The 12703-nt window shown below is 36.0% G+C and overlaps 1 protein-coding gene across 3 annotated transcripts in view; it reads left to right on the top strand.

Moving 5' to 3' along the window:
- The window catches only part of ACSS2 (acyl-CoA synthetase short chain family member 2), a 66232-nt gene that overhangs the window by 30767 nt on the left and 22762 nt on the right, over positions 1–12703 (top strand). For 2 of the 3 annotated variants that reach the window (XR_014491924.1, XM_083357761.1), the window contains exons 4-7: positions 2480–2583; positions 3775–3847; positions 5205–5280; positions 6049–6163. Coding sequence is in view for 2 of the 3 variants with exons in the window: in XM_083357761.1 (XP_083213887.1) it covers positions 2480–2583; positions 3775–3847; positions 5205–5280; positions 6049–6163 (368 nt within the window). In the remaining variant the exon portion in view is untranslated. Of the gene's footprint in view, positions 1–2479; positions 2584–3774; positions 3848–5204; positions 5281–6048; positions 6164–10381; positions 10421–12703 lie in introns of all 3 variants that reach the window. The other variant, XM_083357762.1, reaches the window with a different exon arrangement.

Below are 12703 nucleotides of genomic sequence, written 5' to 3'. Positions count from 1 at the left end.
AAAAAAAAAGAAACGGAAAGGAACGCTCCGTGTGACTGCTTGAAACTGCGTGTGACTCAGGTCTCCATTTGGATAAAAAGTGTTTGAGCACCTATGGGGCTATTCGAAACACAGGGATTTGCTGCATTTTTTTTATTGAAAAGTTTTACAGTACATTTTATCTTTAACAATCCCCCCCTCCCCCCACCCCTACCTAACCCTATCCCTCCCCCCATTCCCCCTCCCCCCCACTTCCCAGAGCTAAGTACAAGGTATAAAAACAAAGAACAATCATAAACATCCATATGCTAAAAACAATAAACTATTAACTCTATCGCCCTCTAGCTCATATAAAATGACTACAAGCAATACTAATGTTGCATATAAAAAGAAAAAAAAGAAAAAAGAAAAGGAAACTTATTCAAATGCTAAATGAAACTTTTTAGTCCCATATTTGTTCTGAATATAATCAATCCACTTTTTCCACTCCATAATATAATGTTCTTGCGAATGATCTTTCAATTAAGCCGAAATCTTTGCCATTTCCGCCAGGTCAGAAACCTTTAGAGTCCATTCTTCTATAGTCGGCAGTTCTTCCTTTTTCCAATATTGACCTATTAATAGTCTTGCTGCTGTAATTAAATTCAACATCAACTTAATGTCCACAACAGTAGCATCTGTAATTATGCCCAGCAAAAACAATTGCGGACAAAACTTTATCCTTTGCTTAAAGATCTTCTGCATATTCCACCAAATTTTTATCCAAAAAGCCTTAACCTTTTTGCAGGTCCACCATATATGAAAATACGTTGCATCTTCACCACATCTCCAACATTTAGGTTGATAATTCGGATACATACTTGCAAGCTTTTTAGGATCTAAATGCCATCTATAAAACATTTTATAAAAGTTCTCTCTTAGGTTTTGGGCTTGCGTGAATTTTACGTTCCTCACCCAGATCTTTTCCCAAGTATCCATTGTAATAACTTCTTGGATATTCTGGGCCCATTTTATCATACAGTCTTTAACAAGTTCTGTTTCTGAGTCAATATCTATCAATGCAAGGGATTTGCTGCATTTTGAAGCTCCGTGTGACTGAAGCTCTGTGTGACTGAAGCTCTGTGTGACTGAAGCTCCGTGTGCACGGGCTTGAGAAAAGGCTTTTCCCGGCAAAAACAGAGCCACAGAGTGAGGCGTGCTCCCTCCGGAGGCTCTGTTGTCACCAGGAAAGGGCTTGAGAAAAGGCCTGCCAGTGGGGCGCTTCAGAAATAGAAAGGAATGCTCCATTTCTGAAGCACCCCACTGGCAGAAAAATGGACCTTCCAGTCTCTCTCAGGTCTCCATCTGATAAAAAATCTTTGAGTGCCTACGGGACTGTATTCAAAACACATTTCTTACACATTTATCCATAAATACAGTATGATCCTTGTCTTAATTATTAAGGTTAGGTTTAATTATTCACTAAGCATTCATATTATTCCCACATTAATCTACCTGCATCATACCTAGGTTCTGCTGCATTTCAACTCCATACCTGCACAACACATTCCATAACTCAAATATTTCCTCATCATGCACTTTCTTTAAATCAATATACATACAATAAACTGCCTCATTCATTTCTCAGTGACATGTTGAAAAGCAAAATCTAATCTATAAACCCCTTGCTTAGTATAAAGCCACAATCTCTTCCTGAGTTTCACTTATTATCACCTTTCAGGCAGAATTCTGCCAACATTCTCAGGCATGCTTAACAAGTAAACCCTCCTGTGCATTTAGATTACTTGTTGCTACATTTCTCTTTTTATAAGGCAGTAATAACAGAATTCTTTCAATATAATCTTCACATATTATAACGAAGTCACAGAGCTACTTCATAAGCAAAACATATTCATATTTTAACATGTCTCAGGTATACAATACCAACTACTTCTGTATCCCAGCATTTTTCAATATTCTCACAGCAATTGCAACTTTCATCATTTTTTTTGGCAGGCATATTTATAGCATTAGTTTCAGTTTCAGTTTCATTGTTTGACATATTACATGGCATATAAGCACTGCTTGATACAGCATTGTCAGGGATGCTACACATCTTCTCCATGACTGGTTTTCTTTGTTATCATCTGGGAGGAGGCTTCGTGTATCCAAAGCAGAACAACTAGATTCTGTAATAACTTTGTACCTTATGATATCAACCTTGCTAATTCTCAAGGCTCTTTTTTTCTACTATGTATTCAAAATGGACTGTGATTAATATTGTGTGTGTGTGTGTATGTGTGTGTACACATGCATACATATGTGTATATACAGCATATGTATATGTGTGGGTATGTACATGTATGGATACATATATATATTATTTTTGAGCAGGCATCAGAATTTCATTTTTAATGAATGCTCAATAAGTTCATTTTATTTTCAGGTATTATGATGATTTGCATGGCTGACTGGAAAAATTGTTTTAGTTGACTGATCTGAGATTATTATTTTTTTACAGGCGTGAAGAAAGGAGACAGAGTTTCCATCTACATGCCAATGATAATTGAATTGGTGATCGCTATGCTAGCTTGTGCCAGAATTGGAGCACTTCATTCCATTGTGGTAGGAATATATATTCAACAAAAACATTTATTGCATTATATCCTTGAAGGTTATGGGTTACTATGGGAACGACCTGCCTCCGGAGGCTGTGAATGCTACAATACTGGAAGTTTTTAAGAAGAGACTGGACAGCCATTTGTCTGAAATGGTATAGGGTTTTCTGCCTGAGCAGGGGGTTAGACTAGATGACCTCCAAGATCCCTTCCAACTTTATTACTATTACTAATTGAAATTTGAGCTATTGTGTGTGGTATGCAAATCCAAATGAACAACAGATAATACAATAAGTTCTAAATCCTTGCTGCCAATTAATGGTTGTCTGCATTTTGCAGACCAGGTACTGTACCATAACCCTAATTGAAATGAACTATGTCATAGGTAGTAATTTAAACTAAGATAGCTTGTGATTTTGAGTTACTTTCTGGAGAGGGTGAGTATGTTACTATGCCCTTTTTGAAGAAGCAGATGCTGATTAATCACTTTGTTTTCTAAAGAGGACCTCAGACTTAAATAATTAAATTTTAAAAATTCTCCCTAAACTTTTAAGCAGCCTTTTTAGGAAAATAATTTCACATTGACCTGTGTAAAGGTCAATTTGTAAAGGACCTTGGTTGTGTAAAGGACCTTTGCTGTAAATTCTCCTAGGCTTTCAGAAAAGTCTGGAAAATATTCCAAAGTGCTTACTCAGTGAAGTGAGGGATCAGGTTTGCTCTGATTCAGTGTCTCTCCCAAATATCTTCTTTGTTGCCTATCAGGCTCCCTCTCCCATCTGGATTCTTTTTAAAAAAAACAACAACCCCAAAACATTGCATTAAATAATTCAACACAATACTGACAAATTGCAAAGCATCAGTCCATAGCAGCAGGTTTATTTGCTCTGTGCTCAACAGCGTGTTTATACATTAGGGAAAGGGCAGAGGTTTTGATCAAGCTAGACTTCAGTGAAACGTGTATACAATTTGTAATTATAATTGTCTCCAATGCATTTCTCACTGATTGTAACAAAGATTTTCTTCTAAGGAGTTCTGCTGTATTGTGAAACAGTTTTAAATCATCTTTTAACTAATTAGCTAAGAATATTTATTTCTGCATTATTCCTACATGTAGTCTGAAATCCTATTCAAAATAGTTCAAATTGGCATTGTTGTGGTTATTGCTGTTCGGTAGTTATATTTGTGATTATGATTTTAGTTTGCAGGTTTTTCAGCAGAATCTCTTTGTGAGAGGATTCTAGATTCCAACTGCTCACTTCTCATAACTGCAGGTAAATTGCTTTTTGATAACCTGTAGGTATTTTGTATATAATCAGCATAACCTAACCGGATTTATAATTAATGATAACTTTATACTCTTCATCTTTGAAATAAAGGAAAGATCTATTTCCTGGTTAAAACATACAGGAATATGTTAGATCAATCTATTGTCAATATAGCATAGTGTCCAGGTAAAATTGAATTATAACTGTTTATAACTTTTGTTGCTATGGTGTAATGTCCAAAGTATTTTTAAAAATAAGTTAATCAATTTTCTTAGCTTCATAAAGCAGGAAAATGCTCTAGTAAAAAAAGCAGGTCTTACATTTGAAAAGCCATGGATTGCTCAATTATTGCTTTTTATTAGATGATCCTTCCCTAATAAAATAAATTGATTTCAGACTTGTAAGAACTACCCTCAATTAACTGTAGAGCCATTATGTTTTATGAATGAAGGCAAATATATCTGTCCCAGGATAATGTTGCAAGATCCAATTTGAGTCAGTCACCAGGACCAGAGGTTTAGTCTTCCAAGCTTTTGGACTCATGCTGGAGCCCATCCTCAGGGAACTTCTCTCTCTTTCCAGAATGTGTGCACTGGGCTGCCCTATACAGTAGTATTTATGTGGTGCCTGGTTGTTGTGGCTTTTATGTGGTGCCTGGTTGTGTATGGCTTTTAGTTAATTGAGGTGTTGATGGTTAGCTATTAAGTCGTTGTTGTTTCCTTGTGCTACAACACAACACCCCAATTAACAACTAAGAGCCACACACAACCAGGCACCACATAAATACTATGCATAGAACACTCCAGTGCACATATTCTGGAGAGAGAGAAGTTGCCTGAGGATGGGCTCCTATATGAGTCCAAGAGCTTGGAATACTAAACCTCTGGTCCTGGTGATCCACTCAGAATGGATCCTGCAACATTATGTTTTAATTTGTAACAAAATTAAAGTCAGCTATTCACGTTGTTCAAGTTATTCAAGAGGTTTTTAAGAAGAGACTGGACAGCCACTTGTCTGGAATGGCATAGTGTTTCCTGCTTGAGGAGGGGGTTGGACTAGAAGACCTCTAAGATCCTTCCCAACTTTGTTATTTTCTTAATTCTGTCATGAAAAGAGGAAGTAAGGTATGACAAAGGCCATCCAGTTTGTTCTGATTGTTCCCTAATCTAACTCTAACCCAGATCCTTTCAAGTTCTCTGAATTTTGAAGAAACTGCTGCTGTTGCTGCATTGGCCTTTCCCTTAAATCCATTGTTCTCTGCTTCTTTTACTTTAAACTATTCTGTCCCTCCTTTATGATGGATAACCTTCAAGGGCCTGGCTTGTTCTGATGAACCACTTTAATGATTTACTTGTTGTTTTAGATGCCTTTTATAGAGGTGATAAGCTGATTAACCTGAAGCAGATAGCTGATGAAGCCTTGCAGAAGTGTAAAGCTAAGTAAGTAAGTTCAAAGACTCTTTTTAATGAAGGGATTTTGTGATATATTTGTTTCCTTATGAATAGAAAAGCATGTTTTGTAGCTTTAAAAATACCCTAGCATTCCAGACAGAAGATCAAGGAAGCAAGAACTGCACAAATTTCAGTAGGATAGTTTTAATGCTAGCCTTGGGTAAATGCAGAAACTTGTAAACTTCTAAAGGAATTTTCAACCTCATTTATTGTGAGTTCATTAAGGGAGAGGCTTTTGGAATGATTTGAATGCTTCTTCCGGGTTTCTTGGAATCTGAGTTGAATTGACATTTATAATAAGCTGCCTATTTTCCCTTTCAATTACCTTTTAGCCTCTCCATAATTTTTTACATCATGTGTGAGGGAATATATAGATATGTGTGTATGTAAAAATGTATCCCCAAAGTAATAGTTTGAAATGACAATAAGTCAATCATGATCTTGTCATGTTATGGGTTGACTTCATACAGTAGCCCTCAAAGGCAATTTGGAAGCTGTGAATGGTCATTCAAGGGACAAAGACCTTTTATTAAAATTCACTAATTCTGCCCTTTAATATGGGACTGGATACAACTTTAACCATGATTCAAGTATTTGCTAGTAGAACCATACTGTTTCTTTAAATATTACTATTTATTATTATCCATATAAACTATCCTACTTGTTTAATTTAGCTTGTTTACTGAACTAAAATATCAGGAACATTCAAGATATTTCTTCAAGTGATTCATTGGATTCATCTTTCTTTTACTTTAGGAATAACTCTCTGGAAAGATGCATTGTGGTTAAGCATCTAGGAAGAGAAGAACTAGTTCAAGATGGGTCAAACAGCAAGTCTCCACCTTTGAAAAGAATCTGTCAGAGTGTTCAAGTGAGTTACTGCGTAAATGCAGTGGATCTGTGAAGCTTGAGCAGGCATTTTTGTTGTAGAGAAAGGGAAATATCTTGCATATCCTAACTATCATGCTGAAGGGAGTTTAGATTTTTGCCCTCATTATACTGGGCAATTAAGGAGCAATTCAGTACTGCAGGGAGCTGAGATGGAGAGATAATCTTTCTGTTGCCAGTGGGATATCTTTCTGATAATGAATGATGTCCATGCTGTTATTGATCACAGAAGACAATATTTGTCTTTTCAATTTTATATAATCTTTTCAAGGTAAGTACATGTGGTCTATAACATACTACAAAAATGGTTAATGTAAGTTAAAGTTACATTTTCTTCTGTAGAAGTTCTGGAACTCTTTAAAATTCTGGAACTCTTTAAAATTAATTTATCACCATACCATATATAGAAAACCATGTTTACTAAAAATATAAAAATATGTTACATTTATTTCCTGGTTTTTTTGAAAACAGCAAGAATTCATTAACGTATTTGTATGATAAAGTTAAGTCTGTAAATGTTCTCTCAGTGTTCTTTAGATCTAGACTGGGAGACAGCTATTTTCATCAACACACTTAGGCTTGCAGATGGCAAGCTGCAATTACTAGTCTATGTATTTTATTCCCTTTAGAATATTTCCCTTTTTAATCAAGGAAAGTCATTTTTCCAAGTTTAAGGGAAAAAGTACAATGGCATGTGAATGGTAATTCAGAATCTCTTATGTTTTTGTTTGCACGGAGTTTCTGCTACTAGTGGAAATAAGACATATTTTAAATTCAGCATCCAAAAATCCATTAAACCAAGTATTCTCCAATCTAGTTCAACTACAACTCCCAAAATTGCCATGCTGGCTGGGAACTCTGGAGTTAAAATTCCACCATATCTGTCAAATATATTAGTATAACCATTGACACAGTAATTGTTTATTTTGCCTTTTTGATATCTTTGAGGACAGACCACTGCTTGCTCTCAAACAAATATTATATAAATATGTTCTATGTCCTTCTATAAACTAATCAATTTATCGGACGATAAATCTTGTGCTGCATTATTAATAAATAGTAGCTAGTTGCTCCTGTCACATCTCCAAAGTAGTAAAAGAGTTCTCTGTTACCTGGAAAGTTTCTATAAATTTAAAGCTACTTTCTCTGTTAGGGACAATTAAATAACCATAATCTTTTACAATATTCATATAAGCCAAGCAACCCTAATCTTGCAATTAATATCTTATTTTAAACATGCAATTATGAACTTTTATATTTCAGTCACGGTTTAATGAGAAGTTTTGTTGTTGACTTTTACCTAGTTCTCACTAAGCTAATAAGTATTTGGGTTGTACTGTTTTAACAATTCATTAGTGATGGAGGAGATCACAAAACTGAATATTCCTCAAACCTAAATGTTGATGTGGTAGAGGACTGTGTAGCTTTCTTCTTAATGTATTGGTTTCATAAATGCAGGAATGGAAGATACCTTCTATTATGTGAGCTCCTCCTTCCAGACTGAAGTATGTTGGGTAGATATGGATGTAACATCTCAGTGAGCTTTGCTGCTCATCAAATATAGACCCTGTTTTTAGCACATGACAAGTCTCGTATCCATTAATAGCAGCACTATAGCAAGTGCTTGTCATTGGCTTCCATGACATTTAGAATATAGAAGCATGAATATTTTACATGGACTTGTTGCCAGAAGAGATCAGGATTGGCAGCCAAGTATGCATTTATTGACCATGCCAAACTAGTACCAATTTTAAAAAGGTCAGAACAGTAGAAACAGAAAGAGAAAAGGCATCCCAGAGCATTGATTGTAAATTCTGATAGACACTATTGGTAGATATGTACATCTGCTATGTTAGGTTCTTCAGATAAGCTGTTGGTCACAGTCCTTTGCCAATAGCCTCTTCCTTATTGGGCAGGCAGAGAAAATCTATTTGTGCAAATAAATAAGCTGTTTCTCTGAACTCTTTAAAGATTGCATATTTATTATATTAATGTATCTGTTGTTTACAGGAAAATTAAGTGACTGACCATCTGGTGTCCTTAAGAATTCCTGAAATATCAATTTTTCACATAATGCTTGGTTTTTAAAATTGAGCCATCAACACATAACAAAGTCTTTAATGTAGTCCTTAGTGCCCCTCTTTAATTTTATATATTTATTTTAGGCACACTTGATTCCATACTCTTAAGTTGCATGCATATGCCATGTCAATATGATGATGCTTAACTTGGTTTGTAGCTATTGAATTGGTATCTAGCCTAATTGGATGTCTTCCAGATGAATTGGATTAAATTTCCCATAATTCTTTCAAAAGTTATGAGAAACATTGTCTGGTGTATCAGGAGAATACAGGAGAAGGCTGGGAAGCAGTGTATTGTATATCCAATAAATAAAGCCTCTGCCATTCTGTAGCTATTTGAACTCTAGTAAAATAGATTGTTGCATCAAGTCCTGATTATAAAGCAAATGAAGAAATGTGAACTAGATTCAGATACCTATTTGTTACCTATTTCTTCAGGTGGTTCTGGTAAGAAGGAAGCTTAACTACAATTGTAGAATCGTTTTCTAGTTTTGGTGTACATGAAAGAAAATACATCAAGATTCTAAAGTGATTTAGCTTGTAAAATCCTACTGATTAGTATCACTTTATAATGACCTGGTAAAATCACACTTTGAATACTACATCCAGTTTTGGTCGCCATGATATAAAAAAGAAGTTGAGACTCTAGAAAGAGTGCAGAAAAGAGCAACAAAGATATTTAGGGGACTGGAGGCTAAAACATGTGAAGAACAGCTGCAAGAATTGGGTATGTCTAGTCTAGTGAAAAGAAGGGTTAGCAACTCTGTCACTCTGTTATTAGCACCACTCTTTCCCTTAGAATGGCAAACTTTTCTTATTATATTTATTACAACATTGAGGTTCAAATTGATTAGGTAAGAAATTGATTAGGTAAGAAATAGTGGAATATGGGTATGTGTTTGCCTATCAAAGGAATTTCCTTTCACTTCTCAGACTAATCTCACTATCTTATACACGGCAAAGTAATCCCTGCTGCAGTAGTCTATGAAAAACTAATATCAACTACTGATTAATATTTTTATTTTAAGGAAGAAAAGTTTCTCCCAAGTTTAATGCATGCTGATGATGTAACTATGTAGTTTTCTTAGCAAAAAAGATGGAAGTGGTTTGCCATTACTCAATCCAGGATTCATTTTAATTTCTTGTCCAAGCCCACAGCTTTGAGATTTCTTGGTGGTCTCCTATCCAAGCAACAACCAGCTTACATTCTGGTTTAGTCTTTCAAGATTAGCTTGGGTAGTATCAACCAAAATGGCAAAAACCTCAACTCCTCCATCATTCTTCATCAAGAAGGTATAACAAAAACCAGGAGATGGAAAAGAAACAAGACACATACACTCTAGAACTGTTAGCCAGGAAGCATGCATATCAAAATTATACATTTCTGTTTTCCAAACTTTATAACTTTATTTCACATACTTAACTAAAAAAAAAGAGGGGAAGGGGAGAGAAAGTTTTATTGTTGCTGTCAAACAATTGGAAAATCAGAAATTTTTGCAGATCCATTTCAAGATCCTCAGGAATCTATCAATCTCCTGGCCTTTTCCTGCTTTAGGATAAGAGAATTTATCTGGTTTGGATTTAATCAAGAGCCACCAAACTATGGCAAAGTGATTGCCTTAGCATAATAACACATTAGTTGGCTGTTTGGCTTTGTTTGGAGAAAGGAATGGTGGGAAGTTTAATAACTTAATTGACAGAGCCTGTAATATATACACCTTAAATAAATAGGAATAATACTTCATGGATGTTTACATTCCTTGTCAATTAGCAGTTTTGCTCTAATATAGGAATTGCCATTTAGGAATGGATGGGCTTTACACAAAATACAGGGGCCAACCAGTCACATGGAAGAGCACTGCTTCCTATTGTGGGGGGGGGGGGGGCGGGATTGATTTTTGAAATGAAATTGGCTAAGCAGATATGGATAGGTTATCAGATCCTTGTGTGCAATTTTTCCTTTATGTTCTGTTTTTTTAAAAAAAGCACTTTATTCCACGGTATTCAGCTTTCTAATTATACAACCCATCTTTGCTATCATGGCATTTATAGTTAATAAGTGCCCAAGTTCAGTCTGACTGCTTCTCAAACATTGTATCTTCTCTGTGAATTTTTGGCAGGAAAAAAAGACTGAGAGCTCAAAGAAAGTCCAGCCAAAGGTATTTACTGTGTTTAGCAGAAGTTTTTTCATGGCATCCTTCTGCTCTGCTTACCACGTCCAGCACACTTTTTCTCTTGTCTGCTCTTTTGCTCTCTCACTGCAATGTGTGGCCTTTTAACTTCATTCCAGCACCTGCATGGTTGTTGGGGGCGTCACTGTCACAACGGGTTGAAGGGAACTTCGAGCCACATTTCAATAGCCTGGGATTAGTGGGTAGGGAAACTAACTGCCTTGTGGTGCTATCATTTTTAGCAATTTTTATTTTTTCTTAAAGTTTAAATGGGATTGACTTTTTTATTAAGACCATAAGAGAATCTGTATCCTTAAAGGTTGAATGTTTCTTGGAAATAAGCTCACTTGCAACTGCCAGCTCATTTCCTGGATTTAATTATACCGAGATTGTGCAGAATGGTTTAAATCAGAGTACCTCCATTCTGGTAGATGACTCGGTTTTGCTTTCACAAACAACATACAAACTGCATATTTTTGTTTGAAAGAGTTTGAACATTGAGCCGGTAACTCTTGATTGCATTATTTTTCATCACTGACTAACAAAACTTAATTGAAGAACTAGTATTGATAAGTTGTGTGAAAGATCATTTCACATTTGTTATCAGCTGTGAAAAATTGTTATTTTCTAAAGAAGAATTCTGGAAAACTAGCTCTGTGTCTGAATATTGGAAAGAGTATTGCTAATGGAATTTTGTAATTACAAAGCTCTGTGATATCAATGATAGTAAGTGATGCAACTGGTTGATTACAAACAGATAACAGGCACAATTTACTACTGTATTACAGCCTAGAGCAGACATGTTAAACACAAGGCCTGGGGGCCGGATCCGGCCCGCGAAGAGGTTTCATGTGGCCCGCGAAGCCATCCTGGAAACAGTGAGGGAACGGCCCCCACTGCCTTGGCCCTGGCCCAGAGACCCTCCTTCTGCCAGAGACCCTCAGATCTGTCCCACTCCTACCCAGGCCCCAATAGGCACCCTTGATGCCAACGATGTAGAGCTGGCCACGCCCACCCAGTAGGCCATATGCACTCTAGCCACGCCCACCCAGTAGGCCATGCCCTGGCCATACCCACCCAGCCCACTAAGGGCAACCGCAATGCTGATGCGGCCCTCAATGAAATTGAGTTTGACACCCCTGGCCTAGAGTTTATGGATTACAGTCAGTTTGCATTATCTGTACGTCTGAAGATAATTGTTCTGACATAGCTTTTAACCAAATTCCATCAAATCTTCTATTTTTAATTATGTGGCCTGCAAAATATTTTTAGAATATTTTCATTTTCTGTGTAATTATTTTCAACAAAAGTATCTGGGTAGTTATAAAGTGGAATGAGGTGGAGAGGGTGATAAAAATGAGAAGGGAAAGCTTTGAAGAAATTCAACATGTTTGAAGAAGTTGATTATAGTATTCAGAAGAGATGAGTAAGACGCAACATGATTCATTGATTTGAAGAGCTACCATATAGCTAGTGGGGAGGGATGAAGAGAGGGAATCTGTAATTTGGAAAACAGAGATGCTTTCTAATAATGCATACTGTGAAAATCAAACAATCTTTATTTGGTGTTAAAAAAGATTGGATGTTTACCTGATGGTTTTTTTTCTACAGATAGATTTCTTGCATTAGGAGTTTATATGAGCCAGATTATTTTTGAAATATTTTCCAATGGTGACTAGATTCTCACGTTTCACTAAGCCATGCTTAGATTGCCAAGGTTTTGGCAGAGTATATTTTGGGAATTCAACCATTACAGTTTGTAAAGTGTGATTTTAGCAGTGTGGTGTGTCATTGTGGCTTGTATAACAAACCATGGTTAGAGAATACAATGGATTGATGAAATGCATAAACTCAGGCTATGATTATATTCTCAAGAAAGAAAAAGCACTGCCAGTCAGGGGTCGCAAACTTACAGAAGAGGGTGGGAATACCTATGAGGAAGGGATAATGGTGGTGAATACAAAGTTTTCTCATCCTTTGGTATTACCGTAGTTAACATCATGATATTGTTATAAAATGATTTGCTTTGGCAAACTATTTTTTCCCAGGAATTCAGAATCTCTGTAATGACTTTCTGATCCCAATTTGAAAGTGCTTGTATAAACTGTTTTTTTAAACATGATATAGGAAAGGAATTATTTAGTGGAATGAGATAATTCATAAAGAAATTGTACATAGAGTGAAAAAAAGATACATTAGATCTATTTAATTGTTTCCTTTCTATCATAGTTTTATGCCTTCTTTCAGTGAATCTTAGGCTGTGTAAAGAAA

Source organism: Vipera ursinii (assembly GCF_947247035.1).
Source record: "Vipera ursinii genome assembly, chromosome: 3".
Classification (NCBI taxonomy): Eukaryota; Metazoa; Chordata; class Lepidosauria; order Squamata; family Viperidae; genus Vipera; species Vipera ursinii.
This window is presented reverse-complemented; position numbering and strand designations above follow the sequence as displayed.